The sequence below is a fragment of the Battus philenor genome, unplaced genomic scaffold (genome assembly GCF_028537555.1).
Source record: "Battus philenor isolate CCGP_79_NKW_IND1 unplaced genomic scaffold, ilBatPhil1.0.hap1 SCAF_24, whole genome shotgun sequence".
NCBI classification, from domain to species: Eukaryota; Metazoa; Arthropoda; class Insecta; order Lepidoptera; family Papilionidae; genus Battus; species Battus philenor.
In genome coordinates this window covers 6,382,005-6,405,766 of record NW_027181687.1, presented here as the reverse complement: position 1 = coordinate 6,405,766, position 23,762 = coordinate 6,382,005, and the positions used below count along the sequence as shown (strand labels likewise).

Below are 23,762 nucleotides of genomic sequence, written 5' to 3'. Positions count from 1 at the left end.
TAATCGCCACGCTAAATTTAATAAGATAGAATCCCAGGAATAAAACCTGCGACCTAAGATCACAAGTCTCGGTCTTCGGCCGCTGGGCTACCACTGCTTAAATTAAAAAAAAATTAAATGTAGTTTTTTAATAAAACGATCATTTGTGTTAAATTTATAGTTTGACTATACCCATAAATTAAGCGACTATAACATATTTATATAGGACATATAGAGTAATATAATAATAGACACGAGTTATAATATGTTAAGTATTCATTTTTAAAGACGATTGTAATGATTGTTTGCATCAGTCCTTTGCACGTTGCGAACAAGATGTCTTGATATTAGCTATTTATTCATATATACGTTGAGACATGGTGGTGTTTTCAATATGATAATTTATATTTAATAATTATATGTTGTTGAGGCTGTAGAGCCCAAAAAATCCATGCATGAGAACGAGATTAGAAATAATTTTATTGTTATTGTATGGTTGTATTAAAAATACTTAAGTAGCGTTTTAAAAATGTAGTAAACCGCATTTATTTATTGTTAATGTTTTAAATTTGTAAACAATTGTTTAATGCCAAAAGGATAAAGTTTAAGGTTAAATGATTAGACAATCATTTATCCTTGCTCACAAAAGTACGGCTATTCCAGTATAGATATGTACAAAAAGATTTATTTCCCAATACGAAAAAGAAATTGTACAATATGACCATTTGAACTTTGTTTTGTATTGATATATAAATATGTTGAATTGATATAAAATAATGATAAATTTTTCTATAGCCAGCACTTTTCTGTTAATAACAAGTATTATACTTGGAAAAATATGTTTTTTTAGTAATATTACATAGTGTTTTATAATTTTTGTTGATGTAATTTTTAAAATATATTATTTAATTACGATATAGTTGTTGCCATTTCATTATATTTTGTTGTTGACAAAAAAGTATATTAGAAGTTTTCAAATGTATTTTGAAAATATTACTGCAAAATTTTCTGTTGACTATCATGAACCATGATATCGTAATAAGGTCGGCAATTGAATGAAAATTACAATTACTGATAAATATCGAGAAAATTTTGACTTTATAATCTGTTTAGTAATGTTTGTGTCATTGGCTTTCACTTTTGTGTGTTTGCCACTTATACTTGTTTACATTAAGCGAAATCCCGTTCTCCATTGTGTCTTAATTTTCTTTAAAAAATTATGGCAGAAAATATAGAGTATTATATGAATCAAATAATGTTAGCAAGAACTGAGATAAAAAATCTCAGGTCAGTATATTTAATTAATATTCTAATTAAATTTACGTGATAACAAGATGTTACTTATTCCAGGCAACGAATTTCTGCTTTAAAACAAGAGCATTTAAAAGAAATTAAAAACATTAAATCAACTCTTCACGGATTACGTTGTGATAACTGTGCGGCATCAGGTAACGTTCATTGATATAAAAATACCATACTCTATTCGTCGCCCAGAGCCAATACCAGATAATGCACTGTTTATCTTATTTATTAATCATAAGGAGTTGTAGATTCGTTCTGTATGTATCTGTGACAGGTACAATGCAAACGCCTTTTTTTGCTCTTATGTTGTTTTTGTTTATTTATTTATTTATTTACCCATTTCGCGATCTTAGTAAAGGGTTTGCCATATATACCAGATGTTTACCATTGGGCTTACCTTGTGTTTCATTGATTTATAATTCTTTTGTAATTTGCATTGCCTGTAGCTTGTTGTGTTTCACTAACATTCATAAATAACTGCATCTTTAATTCTCAAAGTGGTACACCCTCAGGAATCTAACTATATGTTGGTAGGACAAAAAAAATTGTGGTTCACAATTTCATAAGCAGATGTCCATGAAAATGATGAATGAATGATTTCATCTATCAATGCAATGATACTATATTTTAACAAGTTAACTGTAACTTGTAAATTATTGTAAATTAAATGTGTTGAGACTTGCTTAACACTGTACTTTACCCTTATTCAGACAAACAGGAATTTAGTTACAGGGGCTCTGCTGGAACTAGGTAAATTTTGATAGTGGTCTATAAAAAATATCTGGAAACAAATTATAATTAACTTTGTTCTCTCTGTAAATTCTGTGTTCAACATAGATTTGAATGTTCCTCACTTCTCATATGCAAAGAGGAAACAAGGAATTGCTTAAAATAAAAAAAAAACATATCTTGTATGATATATAATTTTCATATATCTTTCACAGTGAACATTATTGCAGTCCCAGTTTTAGTTTTGCCAAATTTTGCTAATACATTCAATACAATGAGTAAATAGTTATAATAAAATTTTATTCATAGTTATATTTTATCATAATTCCAGCAACAACAGTGGTTAACAATAAAAATGAAGAAGAAGCATCTACATCGGACAATGTTAAATCAATTTCATTCATTCCATTGGGATACATAGAAACACCCTTTGAAAATAAACATGGAGTGCCCAGGCAGTCATCCATGCTGTCTGATGTAAGAGGTGCTGTTGTTGTTGACACAAATATATTTAACAATCCGGATCATGCTTTGAGTGGGTTGGAAGAATTCTCACACATGTGGTAAGTATTAATTTTTTGTTATTATTTACTTTTGCAAATAAAATGTTTTTGATTTAAAATTGATATTCCAGATTATAAATAATTTACATTAATTAGCTTATATTTACACCACAGACACACCATAATGAACTAATTCATGTAATGCAAAAGAATGTAACTCTCATGTAGGATTATGTCTGGAATTTGCAAATTAATGTTTTACTATTACTATATACAATTACAATAATTATTATATAACCAAAATAAATAATTGTACAATTGAACCTGTGGAATTTGGAATTTTACAGTTGAAGAGAAAGTGTCTAAATTGTTTACAGGAATATTGAATACTATTATATCATATGAAAACAGAAATATGAGAAATCTTGCTGGTAGATATATTTATGAAGATTTAAGTCAACATCCTAAATTCTAATTGATGGATTTATTTAATCAATGCATGCAATTATTTGCAATATATTTTTTTAAATCAGAAAAAGCAACAAAAATAAATACAAAAGTAACAGTGTCAGGACATATCAATTGTATACACTTAAAAATAGTATAATAGAAATTTTAAAAATGTGTAATTTACTACCCATTGCATTTTTAACTCAAAGCAAATAATAAATATTTAAAATGATCTCAATGACCAGAAACTATTGGATAAATTTATATGTTTACTATCAAACCCACAAATGTCCCGATCTTAATGAAATTACTAACCGGAAAATTAAAACCCATAGCTAAACAATAAATAGATCAGAAATTTGCTTTTTCAAAAGTATACATAGATCCTTAACAAATATGTGGATCAACAATATCATTCAGTTGCTGATAATCATTATTTAAAGCCTTGTCTTAATATAACACAAGACTGAGGGAAACAAATTTGCTTTTGTTACTGTGTCATTTGCTTTAAAATTTTATTAATATTTACTGTGAATAAAATTAATATAATCAAGATAAAAATATAATTACATAAATACTATACACCAATACCTCTCTTTGCGTCGTTTCGTTTTGCGTTTTTTTCAAAGTTGCGTCACTGCTTAATTAGTACTAATTTTCACTGTGCGTCGTTAGACTTTCGAGGTTGCGTTGTTTTGGGTTCGAGTTTTTAATTTTTTTTTATTAAATATGGCAACACTTTTGTTTGTAATTGCGTCATGCCATCAAAACTCGGGGATTCCCTTTCTAACTAAAAATCAATGCAATTTTAATACAGTTTTATTTTCACTTTGTTTTGCTAATTTTACTGTGTTGTGTTTTTTTTTAAAGAGAATAATAAATTTTTATAATTTTTTACGTGTTGTTTCTGGTTATATAAAAGGTAAATATTTTTCCAATTTATTTATTGAGAGAGTTATATTATTTTTTTACATACACTTGTAATTTTTTTTAGCCAAATGTGGCGAAAGGGCGCTGCTGGTAGAATTACCAAAAAAAAAACTATCAGCTTGGAGACAAAATTAGATATTCTGCGACGCTTTGATAAGGGAGAGAAGGCTGTGAAGATAGCAAAGGCTGTTGGTCTGGCTGCAACAACTGTCAGAACTATTAGAGATCGAGATGGGGATAAAATAAGAAAGGCTGCAAAATCTGCAACATCATTAGATGCTAAAATGATGACCCGTACAAGGAGTGCTTTGATGATTAAAATGGAGTCCTTGCTTTCTATTTGGATTGAAAATCAAGTTGCGCAGGGAATACCATTAAGTAAAAAGGTAATTCAGAAGAAAGCAAAAGGCTTATTTGATGATATAAAAAGTAAAGCAGTATCCAACAATAATGCTAGTGGTAGTAAGAATGAAACTTTTGGAGCTAGTCAGGGCTGGTTTGAGAGATTCAAGGTTCGAGCAAATCTGCACAGCATTGCTCTTAAAGGCGAAGCAGCTAGCGCTGATATAACTGCTGCAGAATGTTACCCATCAGTTAAAAGCATTAATTTATGAAGGAGGCTATGATTCAAAACAAGTCTATAATGTTGACGAGACTGGGTTATTTTGGAAATGTCTACCTAACAGAACTTTCATATCTAAAACAAAAAAATCTGCGCCAGAATTTAACCCTTTGCACTCGAGGTTTTTTTGAGTCATATTATCAGCAACTCAAAGCCATTTTAGTGTAAAGATCATATTCACATGAAAGTTCATGATATAAACATTGAAAGAAAAGTCATTGTTGCATGTTATTTTTTTTTAATTGTTTATGGGTACATATGTTAGGGTATATAAAAAAATTATAAAATTATTACATTTTTTAATTTTCCAAAATGTGATACCTCTCGAAGCAATTGCCAATATGTAGTCTTGGCTTCTCTAGACAGGTATCACAAAAATAATGGGTCTGCTGTCTTTTGCCTGGAATTTTTCGATACGAACACACTACACAATATTTCTTGGTTCCTGAACATATAATATGTAGGTGGTTGTTGAGCCTGGCCTCCTTATTTGGTGTATAAGTGTATTCTTGAGATGTGCTGTTTTGTAGGAAATTCCCAATCAATCAAGTCAAGTACGTAGTTGTAAGTCAATTCCCAATCAAGTCGTTGTACAGCAGGAAATATATAACCATCATTAGAATCGGATTCATGGCTTAGTTCAATATTGTCTGCTTCATCACGGCCAAGAGCGTCTATGTTATTTCTGTAATGTTCACAATGAACTTCAAATTCTAATTCGTCGCTACTACTTTCAATATCACTATAATTTTCACAAATTTTACTTTTATTTACCATATCAGGGATATAAATATGAATTTAAAATATAAAAACAACAGATAAACTAGAATCTGATGTGCACTCTACTGCAGAATATCACAACTTAACTCACTTGCATCCAAGTGCGGAATGCGGAATGTTGTTCAAACCGCTATTGTGTGCTGTTATCGAGAGCATAACAATCCGCGAGCCGCGACCGCCATTTGTCACCAACAGCGAAACAACCTATAACTAATTTTTACGATTATTTTTTACGATTACCTTCGACGAACATTTAAGCTTATTTTAATTGAGAGCGATGGACAAGATAAGCCTACCATGCTAGAATTTTGGAAAAAGTTCATAATTATGAAAGCCACAGAAATGATTTCCGATTCGTGGGAGGAGGTTAAACCATCTTGCATGAATGGTGTTTGGCGCAAAATATGGTCTGAATGTGTTCATTGAAGTGCTGCAGAAGTTGATGGTACACCAGCTGTTCGTCATGAAATTTCTAATTTAGCTAGAGAGTCTAATTTTGAAGGTATGGAGGAGACAGACATAAATGAATTGCTAATCAGGCACAGGAATTCTCTAATGAAGATCTATTGCAACTGGAATTGCAATTTGCTAATGAGAAAGATAACAGTTACCGTTCTATAGAAATCAAGAGAACAAAATTTAACCTCCAAACAAATTTCCAAAGCGATGTGTTTGACCAAGCTATGGAGATTATTTTAAAAAACGATCCTGACAGCGGAAGAAGTTTTAAAGTGTCCTAGGCGGTAGCTACGCATATTAGTTGCAACAAGGAAATTTATTTTAAGTTGAAAAAAAAGCTCTTCAGTAAACATTGGGACAAACAATTTTTTGTGAAAGAAAGCAGAGTTTCGACAACAGCCACTATGGACTCATCAGACAGTGATTAGTTTTAATTTTGTTTATCATAAATTAATTGAATAGTTTATCCTGTTTTAATTGAACATGTTTTTTTTTGTACAAAAGTATGTATTTAATAAAATTTTATATTATTTTTGTTTTTCAAATGTGTACTTTGTTCAATTTTCTTTTTAAAAAGTAGTATTTTCGTAACCCTGGAACCTATCTTCGATCTTTACTTGGTTTGCTATAGAAAATCTTAATTCTCTCTTATTTTCTGATTATGAATCTTAATTTCAATTTGCGTCGTGTTTGTTTGAAATGTAACCACGACGCAAAGTGAGGTATTGGTGTACTAACTAAACTATTAAAATGATTACGAAATCATATGAAGCCGATAGTAGAATGTCAAGGAAGCCTTTAAGCTATTTTAAGGCCAATAGATGGCACTACCGATATTATAGAATTTTCCTGAATGCGGGTTTGAGAATTTTATGAAAAAAATATTTTGAAAGAATTTTATGAAATAATCTATAGAGAATGTAATACTGGGGTATTTCATAAAAAATAGTTTTTTTTTCCGAAGTTTTTACAATCTAAGCGTAGTAGTAACCTCCATGACTTGCGATAGATGGCGCTTGCGATATTTTTCAACAATCCCGAATCGCGGTGTTAAGATTTTTTCAAAGTGAATGAGGTTCGCAGCGCGCCATCCGGAACTCATACTTACCTGGCGTAGGGGATACCGTGATCACGAAGGCGGTTCCCCCAGGGCGAGGCCCCTCCATTGCACTGCGGTTGGGTTGACCCCTGCGATTATCCCTAATGCGGATAACTCGGACGCGTAATTTTTGGTAGTGGGGACTGCGTACGCGCCGTCCCCTTTGTTATAACTCTTAAACGTCTTACGTCTAACTATACTCGCGATAAATTAGCGAACATTCTTTTAAACCTGAAAAATACCCGAAGAATAATTTACAAATTTTAAATTTGGTTTTTTATTACGTGGATACGGTACAGAAAGGCACACAAGGTAAAGTTGATGCATTATAAAACTAGAATTCTAATTTTTTTCCTATATGTAACGTAGGTCTAGTTAGCATCTTCTTCGTCTTACCATTAAATCTTAAATTTCTTTATAAATTGTGTTTATTATTCTACAGAATACCCCTTATCGGTTTTCAGGATAATATTTCATTTTCATGCGACTGAAAGTAGTAACGTTCCTGCTAAAGTTGCGCCACCTCGATTAGGAGGGGAAAGAAGAGGCGTGTTTTCTACCAGATCACCACACCGACCGTGTCCCATTGGACTGTCTCTCGTCAAAATATCTAGTATTGAAGGTAAAGTGTATTTAACCTGATTCAGCGACATTGTTATAACAACATAATTTGAAATTTTGATTTGTTACTTAACCCAGATGCAGATTAACTTCTAAAAGGAGCTCCCATGAGCGTTTCATTAACAAAACTCATCAAATACACCGCATCACGTAGCATATTCTTAAATAAAGGGTGCCTTTATGCCTGCCAATACTAAAAAGCAAGAGTAAAATTTACAGTCAAAGTGACACTACATAGAGATGTTGTTAGACCGCCCTCACTTACGTAAGTTCTTACTTCGCGAGTGCAAATCAAGTGCCCTGCACAGTTTACAGAATATATAGCTCTACGCACGTACCTGACTTGCGTAGGACTATGGGCTCATCGTGGTACGTAATGAAGACCGGAATATAAAATTGAAACTGCCAATGATAGCTCAGTTAATTGTAGGTGCGGTCACTACCAAAGCAAGCCCTGTCGGTACTTTCAAAACCGCCCCGTACTGAAACCGAGATACATGCTCGAGTCTCCGGACAACGCGACGAAAGACGTACGAAATAATCCGCAGCCATTCGAAAACCCAGCGGCCTACTCGTTGACAAGGCTGGCTTGTTATCACAGGGGACACTACCAAATCATATTAGATAGAAACGTTAGAGGAATTTCTACCACTGTATCTTCTCCAAGCGCGAATGCTGTCCGCCACGGTAGTAAACTTAGCCAGGCAATAGCAACCGACCAACCGACCCTCTAGGGTACCTTAAATCTGAATGTTAAAAGGGTAGTGAGTAGCATTCACTAAGACACACCGGCACCTGCCTTAGAGATCATAGAGTGCAGCAGCCTCCCAATCCGGGGATACAGAAGAAATTAGCGACCCGAGCATAGATTCCTAAAGAAGCACTCTAGTCTTGGTCACTGAAAAGGGAGTTTACATTAATAGCCTTCTGCGCTCTGCCGCCCGATCCCTAACGAATTGCAATTGCCAATTGGGCAACAGTGTAAGTCGCGTCCAAAAAATACTTTGATGGCATTTGAAACAACGGGATTGAAATCTATATTTAAGTTCTTACTACCGCAATGTGACTAAGAATCGGGAGATTTTTTGGAAACTCGCAAAGACCGGAGTCTGCGTAGACCCAGTAATTCAAGACCGCATTTAATCTTAAATTCGCTAATAAGTCTCGCAGCAAGTTACTATAACAGTTCAAAATATTTTAGCTGATCTCTCCATGGCTGAAAAAAACATGTAATGCTACTCGTGTGGTTAGTACAGTTTTTTTATTAATGGACGCTGCTATTTGGGTCTTCGATTCACAGAGACAGTTTTGCTTAATCATTTATTCACATTAGTTTTTTTTTTTTTTAATTTCCTCTTAATATCTCACACTCATTTTTCTTATATCCGTCACGTTACCTTCTATTCCTATCTATTCCTTTAACTCTCATTAATTTAGACAAAAAGTCAGTGTTGGTGATAGTATATAGATGTCGGAGTTTTGAACGACGTTAGTTTATAAAAGTTAGCACTGATTTAATAGCGATATTAATTATAATTTAAATTTAACAGCATTAACTATAATTTATTAGCACTATTACGTCAATTTAAAAAAAATCTCCATTCCTTATAGAATAGTTTTTTTGCTATCCGTCAGAGCATTAGAAATCTCAAAAAAAATTAATTAAAGTGTGTTGCCCCTTCAAGTTATTATAGAAAGGCATTTCAATTAAAAATCACATCAGTCTCTTTTTGCTGTTACTGAAATGATATATAATTATTAATAATTTATTTAATAAAATATTTCCACGAATGAATCGCTTAAAAATTATAAGGGTACAATGTAATAACTTGATAATCACCTATGTCATCTGCCTTAATATTTTATTAAGATTTATTGCAAATTATATTAGTAATAATATAACCGAATTATACAATTATAATACTATATATTAATATCAAAATGATTACGATAGAGTAATTACACTACCGTAATAGAGGGTTATCTTCCACATTTGGAACCTCGCTCACTCGAGTAAAAACAGCGCCAGCACTAGCGAGAGAAACTAATTCAAGGTGGTAGTTATCTTTAATTGCTAGTTTGGTATCTACCACAACAGATGGCGTTATCATCCAAATAATAAACTTTCATATTGATCTAACCAGTATTGCCAGTATTAATAACTATCTGCCATACGCCAGTATTAATTGTTCTGTGATATAAATAGGTTAGGTTAGTGTTAAATGAATAGTATAAATTGAATCGTTTATTTTTAAAAAGTTTGTATCTGATCACTATCACTACATAGTATAAAAACCAAAGTCGCTTTCTGCCGTCTGTCCCTATGGATACTTAGATATTTAAAACTACGCAACGGATTTTGATGCGGTTTTTTCTTTTTAATAAATAGTGATTCGAGAGGAAGGTTTATATGTATAATAACATCCATGATGACAAAAAAACGAAAATTTATTTATTCAAAATAGATTCAAAAAGGAATTCTTTTTGAAAAAAGAAATATAGTACAGAAATACTGTTATTTTTGTTAGCGCAGGTTATGCCGCGGGGCAGAAAGCTAGTGAATTACAAAAATATGAGATAATGGAACTGTGCGAATAAATAGGTATGCTTTTTAAAAATAATTAATTCAACCAACAATTATTTTGTTTATTATGACAGTTTAATATTTTTGGTATTTTAAGCGTGAATATTGGATATACAACTTCGGGTAAGATAACGAAACGTACGGTGTACTGTAAGTAATTAAAAAAGCAAAGTTTGGTAAAACTGTAGACAGAGAAAACTATAGACCGTGGGCTAGCATGTCGCAGAAAGGGACAAGAAATGAAAACGTGTGAAAACTTCAATGTTACCTTCTCTACGATTATTTTACGCCATTAATCTAGCGTTATTTTAGTTCCAACTGCAACAAGTTAGTGGCTACTTGCGTTGATACTCCGAATAATTTTTAAGAATTAGAAAGGCTAAGCTAAGAATAAAAAGTGATTTTGCCAAAATAAACGGAAAAATACTCTTTTGTAAATATAGTTTTTATGGTACTACAAATCTTAAAATCTTGCGATACAGGATGTTACAGGAAGGTGTGGCCATATTTTAGGGGATATATTATTTATAGATATGGATAGCCATAAAACTGAACAACTTTCCTCAAAAAACCGAAAAAAAATTGTAGAAGTCCTTTACTAAATTAATCAGCTGATAAGCACTTTTATACAGGACACCAAGTGTTTTTTATCAGATTTCCACAAAGTTGTTCACTTTAACGTAGTAACGTAAGTAGTTACACTAAAATTTCACACCTTTCTGTTACACCATATATAAAAGTACATAAACCACTGCAAATTCGTCAACAAATGACAAACTATCAAACGTTATCTATATAACAGAGGAACTATTCTACATGATACCGGCAGTCTTAAAATTCCAGGTTTTCTATAGAATACCTAGGTCGTCTAGGCAGTTTATGAAATATGGTTTCTATTATTCGTAGCCTAGACAATGTATAGAATGTCTATGAAATTTATAAAATACGAGATGGAGATCAGGTAGTGTGAAATTTATGACAAATACAACAGGGAACATTCATTCAATCAACCTTTTATTTAAATTTAATTGCTTTTGGCTAAACATCCTTGTCAATATTCTAATCATATTACTAGCATACTCAAATAATCATAAACCTTAAAACGCTTCAAAACGTAAAAGTATTTAGATGCACAACGAAAAGAACTTTGTTTTATAATAACGAGTATTTTTTTAAAATGTTTGCTAATTATAGAACTTAATTGTTTATTTGTTTTCATATGAAGAACTCATTGCGCCTCCGTTATCTTTCCACAGAGGCGCTTTTCACGTTTACATTTAGTTAACTGTAGCGTGACCCGAGGGGTTTACTCCGAAAAGAAACACGCAGGATGATGAAGTAAACACGTTTATTAAGAAAGGAACTAATATATAGCTACTTCCGCTATGCAGCAGTAGTCATGCAACGAAGTGCACCATTTTGTATTGTTTATTTCAGGGAATAAAGTCTACTTCAATGGTGTAGATATGGTTAATGGGACACCTGTGCTAGACATCAAACCGTACATACCGCAGTACGACTGCCCAATGCCGTTCGCTGAGTCAGCCGTTTCCTCAATTCGACCACGGACAGAAGGCATCAGCGATACTGTTGACAGTTTTACGGCTTTGCAAGTTTCAGATGATAATTTCGATCCTAGGAGGTAAGAATTCAAAATAGTAGTAGTATCATTGCAAAATAGTTTGCCTATCTCATCATGTCAGCCTGCAGACGCCCACTGAAAGGTATAGACCTCCCACGAAGATCGCCACGACCACCGGTTCGCACTGCCCGTAACCAGCGACCTCCCACAACCATAGCTATGTCGTCGGTCTACCTATTGTGGGCATACACCCGCGTTTACTGCCTCGTGGTCGCGGCTTGATAACCTTTTGGATCTACGGCCGTCGGTTACACGAGCAATATACCCCGCCTACTGCCACTTTAGACAAGTAATACTTCGAGCTACGTTAGTGAGCTTTGTTCTACTTGGTTGTTTACTTAAGTCTTAGTTTTTAAGAGAAGAAAAAAATACTGTTGCTTCATATGAAAATATTTTGTATGTCTACTAAAACATTACCGATTTTTCAAAGAAAACTGATGTACGCAATGTAAATACCATAATGTAATATTTATAATTCTTTAGTCATTCATTTTGTCATGTTTATTTCTTAAAACTGCAATGGATTAACTGTTGGGTACGTTACTAACTTTTAGCACAAGAACTACAGGTAAAGTACACTAGAAATAAAGATAGGCTTTTTACACCTACTAATAGGTGTCATAAAATTAGTTACTCATTTATGGACAACTATATTATGTAATGAATTAAGAAATCAATTGAACAAAACTTGTAAATCAATAATATTTTTTAAATATTATAAAATAATTGTTATGTGCATAATGGGGTCATTTAAAAAAAAAAGATTTAAGCTTACCTTTCTCTAGGATGTTTTTTTAAAATAATTTTTGGAATATAGCAGCTCCTTTGTGGGCAATTATGTATGGTAACATAATTGGAGTACCGTCATATAATCCAAGTGATGTGTCTAAATTATCATGAAATAAATTTAGAAATTATTTAAAAAGGATTTAATGAAATAGTTGTTGAAGGTTTTTTCTTATTTGCGATAAATAATAATAGTTGATATAAATTAGGTTAATAACAATAATAAAAAAATTAAGCAATCATTATCCCTTAAAAAATATTTTTAAAATAAACAAAGCTGTACAATTATATATAAACGGAGCGTTAACGAAAGGTTGTCAAAATTATTTTAATCAAAAGATAAACTCTACATATAGAACAACTTTTTAAAATTTATTTAAGGACACCTCCAAAAGGACTAACAAGACGAAAGGATCACGCACTCCGTATTGTTTAAGATTTGATAATAAAAGTTATTGTTAAAATGAAGTGAAACCATGAAAGAACTCAAGTTAGTTGTGGGCTCATATCAGATTACGGCGTGTTTGGAACCTTCATAGCTTATGTTGAAGGATGTCATTATAGGACAGATTAGACTTATCGTAGTTTCTACCAAATTAGGCTTTTCTGGCAATCTCCTCAGGATGTACAAGTTATATAAATAATCCTAAGTGGATAATTGTAACAATAAATTGATACTTTTCTGTCAACAAGCAGTGATAAAAAACGTTATTTATTTCAATATACTATTTGTTAAAATTTTGCTACTCTTTTCAACTGTTATACTTTATATCTGGCATTGGGGATTTCCTCGATGAGAAATATAGAAGAAGAGTGGGTGCGTATTATACATTTTTTCTATTTATTTATTATTTAAAATTGTTTTTTGTACATACGTATTAAAAAATATCCATTAAGGATATAAATTTTATTAGGCTATACATTTAGGCATTATTTTATTTTATTTATTTTGTTAGTATTTAATTTTTTATTCTAATTTTGACATAATGTAATATTTTCAATTGTATATTTTTGCAGTTTGAGCCCGCGCGTAATACAACCACTTGGCATTGAAGCGGAGAGCCCTGTATATTCGCCTTACAATAGTGAAATCTCTCCTGATCAGCACAGTAATCTTGTGATTCCCATCTCACCATCGCCCGATTCACAGTCCAGTATGGACATGATGGACGGAAACTTCCAAAACAGATCTCCACTAAGAAGACCTGACACCGAAAGAGGGGCGCCTGATGGACAGGAAAGATTTACCCCCCCTCAATATGGTGTGAGAGTGGCACCCTGGATATCGAACCCCCCAACACAAGCATATCAAGTTCGGTTTACAGACGACGCACTGGATAGACTCAATGATCTGATTGGAGAAAGGGCTCGGTCTTTTAAAAGTAATATTGAAGCTCTCCTGTCTGAAGACCCACGATCTGTGTACGTCAGAAATAGATATCCTGATCACGAGTACAGTTGCGTGTTAGAAGATTTATCTATAAGCTGTGTGTTCGACCCTTCCTCTTCTTTGTGCACCATCATAGCTGTGAGAAATGCCGATGAGTTGCAACAAACATAATATTAGGAGAGGAATGTGACTATAATTGCATTGTTTACTTTGAGTATTTTTATTTATTTTTTAAGTGTAATTAAATATCGACAAGTTATAAGTGTTTTTCTTTTTAGTAAGACAATAAAGTACTGATATCAGGCATACAGTTCATATAAAAAATGTAAAGTTTGTTGCATTTAACAATAGAATAGGAATATTGCATTCATTAAATAATCAATTAAAACTACTTTTTATAAAATCGTATGTGTTTTCCCGATCCATAACCGCCTACACTTTGTAATACCTTCACTTCAATATATCTTAGTTTTACTCCTATATGTATGGTTTTTACTGAAGAATCACATTCTAATGTGAATATTTTAGATGGTGGGCTCCATGATTCTTTATTAACTGAAATCCTATATTGTATGCGTGTGAATGTTCCATTGCCCGCATCGTCGCGTGGTGTATACTCCATTTTTTCTACATCATAAACTTTTCCTAAATCAAATACCAATTTCAAATCTTCTTTAATGTCACACTTATGTACTGGCTTATACCAATGAGAATGCCACATCGAGGTTAGATCGCCATCAGTTAAATTGCAAACCTCTTGGCTTGGTTGGCATGGAATGTTGCACATAACTTTTACGCCTTGGATAACATTTTTATATGGGTTTTCTTTAGTCTTTCCTTCTACAATATCACTCCATTCAGATACACCGTCATCATTCCCTGCGCGGATTTTAAATTTATGTATACTATTGTAATCAAAGCCATTGAATGTATATTTAGTTCCTATCAAATTGGTGAAAACAACACCATCTCTTTCAATTTCGTAAAATACAGCTTTATTAACAGATGACCAATGCAGAGTAATAGTTGTCGCTGTTGTATTATCCTCATCAACTCTGAAGTCATTTGGCACATTCAAATCTTTGTGAATGTCTTCTTTTGCACCAAATACTTTACTATTGTTTACATAATCTGAAATTTTTAATTGTATCTGATTTGATGTAACATCCAATTCACCTATTTTAATTAATATTACGGACTGTAGGATACTGTTGAATTTTTCCAAGTATGGATTAACACTAAAATTTTGTTTAAAGAAAAATACGTTTTGTGATGTTTCGAATTCATCATAGCTATTTGCTTTCAGTATTTGAAGAGGTTCGCCATTGACTGCTGCTTTCACGTAGCTAACGTCCTGTGAAGCCATTATCTGGAGCAAAGTAGTTTTTCCTTTAATCATACCATCATAAGTTCCTTTAGTTTTTTCTATCCTTATATGTAAATCTCCTTGGTTATTTGATAATGGACCTCTGACTACTATTTCCGTTTTCGCAAATTGACCCTTCAAATAATTTGATGTAATCCCATCGTCTTCATAAACATTAAATTTTGAAACTTTATTTGGATATAGAGTGAATATTCTTTCAGTTCTGTCTATTTCGTTCGGATTATTATTGGGCTTGGTCATCGGTATGATAGCGCCATCTTTGATAAATATTGGAATTTTCCAAAGTGGCATGTCCAAGTTGTTAACAACATTTCCGCCGCGCAATTTTTCACCTGTGAAATAATCTATCCATATTTGTTTTTTATCCGGCAAGTAAACTCCGTCGCGCTTAAAACCATTTTCATAAATTGGTGCAACCAAAACGTAAGGTCCCCACATGAACTGATATTGGCAATCTTTTGTGTAAGCGACAGTCTCTTTGGGGAATTCCAGAAACATTGCTCTTATCATTGGCAACCCTTCTATTGAATCATGGCTTATGGTGTAATTGTACGGTAGAAACATTGATTTTAATTTCAAATAAGCTCTATTTATGCTGGTAGCCTCATCATCAAAACTAAACGGTGTTTTCTGAATATATCCCCAGCCATCCATATTTAACTGCAATGGTGTAAATGTTTTCCATTGATAGTCACGAATGTTTACTTCTTTCACTTTTCCTCCATATATGCCATCCATATCAGAACCTACTATAGGTTGACCTGACAGTCCAGTCCCAATGTAGGTTGGTATATGGAAGCGTATGTACTCCCACTGTCCACCAGTTTGATCACCACTCCAAATGCCTGAATAGCGTTGAGTACCAGCCCAACCATCAACCATTATAATCAATGGCCTCACATTAGTTTCAGACATAAATATCTTTGTTACATCATCAATTGCATTCAAGCCAAAGGAGTAGCCATCTCCAATCCAAGCCACATCACATTTCAACGCAACAACTTTAGCTACACTAAGTTCTTTACTTAAATCTCTTTCTCCTTTTTTAGGGTGTGTGGGGTCGGCTGGGTGCAGTTTAGATTCGGTCCAAAGTGCTACTTCAACCCCTTTTTGCTTTGCATATTCAACAAACTGTCTCAAATTCTCAATATCACCATCTAAAGAATCCGTTTGTCCATATCCTGCCCCATAACCATCGTTAGGTATAAACCAACCTAACGGCATATCATGTCGCCTGTATCGATCGATCATTGCGCGTGCTGAAAACTGATAGTTCTCCTTTTCCCCATTCAACGATTCTAAAATTCCTTTTTTATCTTCGATTTCATTTGGTTTATAACTTTTGTAATAATTACCATCTTCGAACAAAATTGCACCGGAGGTGTCGGCGGTGACTTTGACCCAATAATCGCGGTTGAAAGCATTTAAATGTGCTTCGTAAAAAGCGTACTCGGGCATGAAGATCGGCTGTCCCGTTATTTCATAGTAATCGCAAAGGATATCTTGGGGTTGGGAGTTTATGACAAAAAATGCATCAAAATGATCAGTCCTATGTGTTGTTATTACAGTATCACTAGAATGAGATCCAAAATCGTAGACACCAGGTTTCCAGGTGTTTCTTAGAACTCCATATCCATATGAGGACCAGTAAAACGGACACGGAGAAGTAACACCGCCGTTCACCCAGTTATTGGAGTTTATAATATGTATCGCACTTCCTTTGTGCGTAAATCTTCCATTTTGCATGCCGCCTCCAAAAAAGTACTCATCGGTATGTTGATGAAGAGTTTGTATAGATTCACACTCATTATATGACAAAGGATATGATTCCTTTAGTACTTCTTTGTTAGTCCTCTTATCAAGTATGCTTATTGTTCCCTTTATCTTATTGAATTTTACTTGAACTTTATGTATGTCAATAAGATAATAGTCTTCAAATACCTTTAAATTAGATTCCTTAAACATTTTTTTGTCATATTCTTCTACATCCTTTGTAGTAATCTTTGCTATATCATTTGGATTGTTTGGTATTGGGTAATCTAGAAACTCTCCATTGGGTGACATAAAATATCTAAAGACATGACTGTTTACAACATACAGCTTTGCCTTTTCACCTGTCTTGTATGAAATAAGGTAGTCTACATTCCTTTTTATAATTTCTTCTATGCCTCCTAAAAATTTCGTCGTATACTTTTCATCCATTTTCAATAGAAGCAAATTGTAATTTAAAAGCTAATCTGAAACAAAAAATCAGTATTAATATTATTAAACAAAGAACACATGTTTTTTGTAATAAGGCACAGTAATGTCAGGTTCCTTTATTGCTATAACTCTTTTATTAGAACTTTACAAACTTTTTACCATCAAAAACGAGTTTTGAAAAAAAAAAATTTTTTTCAAAACTAGTTTTTGACCAAATGAAATTTAATCATCAAATAAGGTGTCTTATTTATTTGAAACACAATAAACTGTTAAAAGTCTATTTAAATAAATAACAATCTAGCACATAGATCATTGCCATAGAAAACAAGAGCATGTTCAGATGCTTAAAGCATTCTTATTTATATGTTTAGCTCAGTGATTCCCATAGTGATCTATATCGACCCCTAGGGACAAAGACCCGTGAGCGAAAAAAAATTTGGGGGTCTATGAAATGAAAATGGGGGTCCACAATAGTGGATCTCAACACACACACTGATAGTACCTATTTACTTACATCATGCTATCTTATAATATCAAAACATTTACATTATTTATATGAAGTAAAAAAATTATTATATATGTTTATAAAATTATATAAGTTGTAGGATGTTGGTATTCGCTTTGTGGTTGCAATATATTTTGAACTTGTAAAAACCTGAGAGTCGCAGTCTCAGAGCTTCGCTACCTTGCACTGACTTGTTCAATTCGTCACTCTATAAATACGAATGTGGGACAAATACGTTTATTCGTTTCCTGAATCTTAAAAAGGAAAGTGCTAAGAAAATATTTTAAAAAATATAAACAGATAGTATATCACACAAATTGTAGTGAGTCAGTGTTATTTTGTTTGAGAGTGCTGGAAAAAATGTAAGTACATTATTTTTTATTAAATTTTCAGTTTTAAATCATGATTTTAGTAATTAGTAGTTTAATATTCAATCATGCAAAATTACACGAGTACTCCTCAATAGTTTTTTTTTTGAAAGTTTTAGCAATCGGTATTATAATTACAGTGCAATCTCCGTAATTCGAGCTAATTGTTGCAAGAAGATGTTCGAATTATGGAATGTTTTCGGAAAAATCAAAAAATATTTTTAATATACAGCTGCTGGATTTTCTGTCTTATTAAAATAAATTAATTTTGCCCACAGATGACTGATGCCATGTCCGAATTAAAAAAAAACAAATGTAAACAGTACAGTGTTGATTATTTGAAATTTGGCTTCATTCCATCATTGCCGGACAAACAATTGTCTATGTGCCTTTTATGCAACAAAGTTTTGGGCAATGACGCTATGAAACCATCTAAACGACAAGATCATCTGAGAAGATGCCACCCTGATAAAACAGAGAAAGATTTGAAATACTTTCAAACACTCAAAGATAAACTACAGAAGAGACCTACACTGGACAGAATGTTCGCTTCGACGTCACAAAGAAATGATGATGGTTTGCGGGCGTCTTACAATATTTCGTTACTTATAGCAAAATCCGGAAAACCGCATACTATCGGAGAGAAGTTAATTTTGCCAGCCGTTGAAGAGGTTTTAAAAACTGTTTTACACAAACCTGCATCTGATATCATTAAAAGAATTTCCTTAAAGCAACAATACTGTTGAAAGACGTATTGATGAAATGAGTTCTGATATTGAAAGCTTATTATGCAATTATTTGCAAACGACCCATTTCTCTATACAACTGGTCGAGTCTATTTTACCTGATAATGCAGCATTATTATTGGCATATGTTTGTTTTATTATGAATCAAGAAATCTACGAAGAACTGCTCTTCGCAAGAACTTTCGATTATCGACACTAAAGGTGAATCAATTTTTCATGTTTTGAAGGATTACTTCATTGAAAAAGCAATTCCTTTATCAAATATAATATCAGTAGCTACAGATGGAGCACCTGCTATGGTTGGACGTTATCGTGGATTTATAAGCTATTTAAAACAAAATGTGTCGGGGGTGTTAGCAACACATTGCGTCATCCATCGACAACATTTAGTTGTTAAAAATTTGAGTGTTAGATTGCATGAATCACTTCATTTAGTCATTGATGCAGTAAACCGAATCCGAAGCAACGCGTTGAATACGCGGTTATTTGCGCAGTTGTGTGAAGAAAATGACCAACACTTTCATCAAAAACTCCTTCACACTGAAGTACGCTGGCTGTTGAAAGGCTTATGTTTGACAAGATTTTTTACACTTTTTGCGACTATTTTAGAATTTTTGGATACTAAACATAAAATTTTAAAAGAAAATTTAATGAAGAGGAAAACAGACATAGCCTACTTAACAAATTTGTTTACAAAATTTAATATGGTTAATTTGCAATTACAAGGCGGCAGTTTAAATTTGATTAAAACAAAGTCCATCTTATCAGCGTTTCTTGCCAGAGTTAAACTAATGAAGCAAAATATTGGACGGGGCGAATTTTCCCAGTTCCCCAATTTGTCACAGACAAGCTGCCAGGAAGACGACGTTTCAACTTACGTTCAACATTTAAATGCCCTTTATTCAGATTTTGAATCTAGGTTTGAGGATATTTTGACTATGGTAATACCACCGTAGATAACTAATCCATATGGTGACATAGAAGAAACGAATGTTATAATACAAGAGGAACTGACTGAACTAAGTACGAACGAAGAACTTAAGGTTCAGTTTAAAAACGGATATCAGCAATTCTGGCTGCAAAACAACATACCCACTTATCCCGTATTATGGAATATAGCGAGGAAATTTTTAATTTCTTTTCCATCGTCATACCTAGTGGAAAGGGGGTTCAGCGCTGTTACCAATCTCCTAACGAAAAAAAGAAACAGACTGGACATCATTAGCCGAGGAGATTTAAGATTAACCTTTACAAAATTTACGCCAAATGTTGATAATTTATTATTAAAGCATCAGGTTCATCCTTCTCACTAAAAATATTGACTTATTGCTTATTTTATTTTATTCATAGTTTATTTTATGTTTATTTAATGTTACGTATATTTCACATAACAGATTTATTTTGAGTAGTTTTAATTTAAATTCAATTAATAAATGTATAAATTAATATGTGTTTTTACTTTAAGTTTTTAACACTAAACTTCACTACAGTTAGAAATTTACAGGAAATCAATATCAGGTAAGTAGGGGGTCTACCCAACACGGAAAAATATGGCAATTTAGCTTATATATTATTTTTACATCACAGCTTCTTATTAATTTTGTTTTATTAATTGATTTCCTCAATTCTTATGTTATTTTCTTATCTAATTTAGAGAATTTAAGCGGGCATCTTTCCATGGACGGTTAAGCTCTAAGTTTATGGAGGTGTTTGTTTGTTAATGCCCATGTTTATCATCCATAGATGAGTATTGGGAGGATACATACATTAAAGATTCTACTTTTTATTGCTATGAGATATTGGTTGTTCTTGAGGGATTCTTTTAGTGACCTAAATTTGTACCATATGATGTTACTTATGTCTATATGTTATTCTTCTACCCACTTTGAGATATGATTTTTGTCTTTAAATTATATTAATTAACCAAGGTATATATAGGTGTCAACATATTCAATTGACTTTCATGTCTAGTTTTTGCAATGTTTATTGTAAAATCTGCTATTTTGCTTTTAGTAGCAATCATCAGATATGTGCCATTTAAATATGTTCAAATTGTACCATACTAAGTTTCCGACAACTCTTTATAAAGACGAGTTTAGGTGATATAGGTCGCCATGGCATACACCTGTTTGGATCTGAAATGTTTCCTACTGATTCAGTGTTCAACTAAACCGTGCAGTTGGAGTGTACATTTTAGATTAGCCTTATTTTCAATATCTTGGTCTTTCAGTTTTCTAAATGTAGCTGTGGTTGAGAACTGGCTCATTTATTGATTTAAGTTCATGGACCTTTCTACTCCGTGAACTCGGGTCCGATGAGGCTCCTAGGCTCAACTTCAACTGAAACAGTCTGATCTGAAACTAGCTTGTTCTTTAGGTTGCTCTTCTTCTACTTTCTCAGATATGCTTTAGGCTTATGCAGCGGTAGTTAGGTATGAACTTAGATTCTAAAATGTTGGTAGAGAAATTTTTATTTCTTCATTTATTATATTATCAGGGCTAGGTTCTTTGTGTTTTTTTTTATTTGACATAGCACTTTGTTTACAAATGTAAGTTTTACAGTATCTTCATCCTCAGACTGAGATAGCAGAAAATCTTTGTAGTTGCTGTTAACAAATTTGAGTATAATTCTTTATAAAATTCTATAGTTATGTTTAATATTGAATTGATCTTTGAATTTATCTTTGTCCTTTGTTGAATGTTTTTATATTTTAATTGTGGCGTCTACAAGTTACTTCTATTATAAGGTGACAGCCTTTTCAAGATTTTTTCGAATAAATAAGTAACCATGTAATGTTGTCAATATGATCATTCCATATGGAACAGCCATGAGGTGTATTTCACAGAGTTTCATTTCAATTATGATGCAGAATGTTATTACTGCTAACAATAAATACATATATATATATATATATATATATATATATATATATATACATATGTAAAAGTTTTGCATCAATATGTGTTTGTTTATGAGTGCTTAAAGCTAGGCGAGCCATAAGCCACTGTGAGTTTTGCGGATGAAAGTGGTTCTCAATTTGATTTTTCTTTTTATATTGGCGAAGCATGTTAAGGAGTCTTATAAGCATGAAAGAATGAACTCTCAAGGAAATTTGCGTTATTACATTATTAAAACTCGTGATGTATTTTGGTGATTTTGTAAAATACATTCTCAAAATAGACAAAATGAAATATTATTTATAAATAAAAATCTTTTTTTATCGATAAACGACTTTTAATAGCGTTATTACAAGCACTATAATGAATATTTAAAATCTATAATAATTTGAATCGTTTAAGGGTATTATACACGTTTATATTCAACTAATTTTGAGTATTTAATGCAAAAATGGTGGTATTATAAAAATGACAGTAGTTATCTTTTAAATTATGCTTGTATTATATTAATTACACAAAATACAAGTAATTTATAAGAGTATACATCGATTGCATAAATTGTTTTTCTAAAGATTTCACAATGTTTATTTGTTAATAAAAACACAAACGTTACTAAATTTTTATAAATCATATTGTATCCGAACAGATAGTAAAGTTAAAGAAAAGGGGCGTAAAATAAATATTTGATGAAATCAGTTGATTAAGCTTGTTTGATTTAATTATAAAAAATCTGTAATTGTTCTTAATATTGTCCGCCCTTTTTGGAATATGAAAAGATATTAATAAAAAAAAAACAAATATAATTTCAGTACATACTAGATCAGCATTAACTTCAGCGTAGTCTAAGTGTTTATCAATTGATATGCAAGTATAACAATAATAGTACTAAAACTTGCCATCAGTTCGTCAATTTAGATTTTAAGAGTTGTCACTCAAAAAATAGTCTTTTTAATAACGAGCATGAATTATAAAATATTAAAAATTACAAAATATTCTGTGTTTCTGGATTTGGAAACTGGAATCGTGGCTGTATTTGAATCGCGCATAAAAATAGAAATTACTTTTTGGATGTAGTTGGTAACTATGAAAACGCGTAGGTGTCGCATACAATCAGAACGAAATTATAGTAATTAAAAAACAAACAAACTAATCAACTTTTTTCAAGTCGTCTCAGAAAATGGTAAGATTAAACAGACATTATTTATATATATAAATATATATATATATAGACATATATATATATATACACATATATATATATATACACACATATATATATATATGTGTGTGTATACATATGTATTTATAAATTAGAGTTTTTGAAAATCAATAAGCTGTGTCTATATATTCTATCCAGTGGTTCCTGCTGTTAGACATGTCTTATAGTTTGAAAAATACTTTATCAACGAATTACTTCTCTTGTTAAACTATTTTCCATTATTAACTAATACACATTTTACTTACTTTATATTTTAGAAGAGTAGTTACATAATATACGCAGCAAAAATGGACTTAATATTATTATCACACTGTCTATTGTAAATGTGAACTGCTTCTCGTAAATTAATTTGAACAAGTTTGAGTTATATATTGCATCTGTGACGCAATGTTTTTATTTACAACGCAAACAGATAAATACTTAATGAACAAAGCAGTTATGTTTATGTTAAATATAACTACTTAATACATGATAACTAAACTAATTAAGTTAAAACAATTATTTATCAACAAAAATGTTGAATAAGGTAAACTTAAAGATATATGTCATATTAATACGTATA

General features: G+C 32.1%; 2 protein-coding genes and 1 non-coding gene across 4 annotated transcripts; 2 read left to right on the top strand and 1 right to left on the bottom strand.

The window, feature by feature from the left end:
- The first annotated feature begins 1,139 nt into the window (after positions 1 to 1,139).
- LOC137924553 (tRNA (adenine(37)-N6)-methyltransferase) lies at positions 1,140 to 14,256 on the top strand. The gene is made up of 6 exons (XM_068767944.1): positions 1,140 to 1,266; positions 1,330 to 1,427; positions 2,342 to 2,573; positions 7,318 to 7,475; positions 11,496 to 11,700; positions 13,504 to 14,256. Exons 1-6 carry the CDS (start codon positions 1,199 to 1,201, stop codon positions 14,045 to 14,047), a joined length of 1,305 nt encoding a protein of 434 aa, XP_068624045.1. The 5' UTR covers positions 1,140 to 1,198; the 3' UTR covers positions 14,048 to 14,256.
- LOC137924764 (U1 spliceosomal RNA) lies at positions 6,855 to 7,017 on the top strand. Its single transcript, XR_011107608.1, has one exon. It is a non-coding gene; the product is annotated as a U1 spliceosomal RNA (small nuclear RNA).
- LOC137924552 (alpha-glucosidase 2-like) lies at positions 13,219 to 23,516 on the bottom strand. Of its 2 annotated transcripts, none has more exons than XM_068767943.1 (2): positions 23,446 to 23,516; positions 13,219 to 17,500 (listed from the first exon to the last, which is right to left on the bottom strand). In XM_068767943.1, exon 2 carries the CDS (start codon positions 17,463 to 17,465, stop codon positions 14,265 to 14,267), a length of 3,201 nt encoding a protein of 1,066 aa, XP_068624044.1. In that variant the 5' UTR covers positions 17,466 to 17,500; positions 23,446 to 23,516; the 3' UTR covers positions 13,219 to 14,264. The 2 variants fall into 2 exon arrangements, with proteins under 2 accessions (XP_068624044.1, XP_068624043.1); XM_068767942.1 differs by lacking the exon at positions 23,446 to 23,516 and adding an exon at positions 22,798 to 22,840.
- Positions 23,517 to 23,762: the final 246 nt, after the last annotated feature.

Coding starts and splice junctions, on each gene's coding strand:
- LOC137924552 (XM_068767943.1), bottom strand. CDS start 17,465: ATGGATGAAAAGTATACGACGAAATTTTTAGGAGGCATAGAAGAAATT.
- LOC137924553 (XM_068767944.1), top strand. CDS start 1,199: ATGGCAGAAAATATAGAGTATTATATGAATCAAATAATGTTAGCAAGA. Junction 1,428..2,341: donor TGATAACTGTGCGGCATCAG/GTAACGTTCATT, acceptor TCATAATTCCAG/CAACAACAGTGGTTAACAAT. Junction 7,476..11,495: donor CAAAATATCTAGTATTGAAG/GTAAAGTGTATT, acceptor TGTTTATTTCAG/GGAATAAAGTCTACTTCAAT.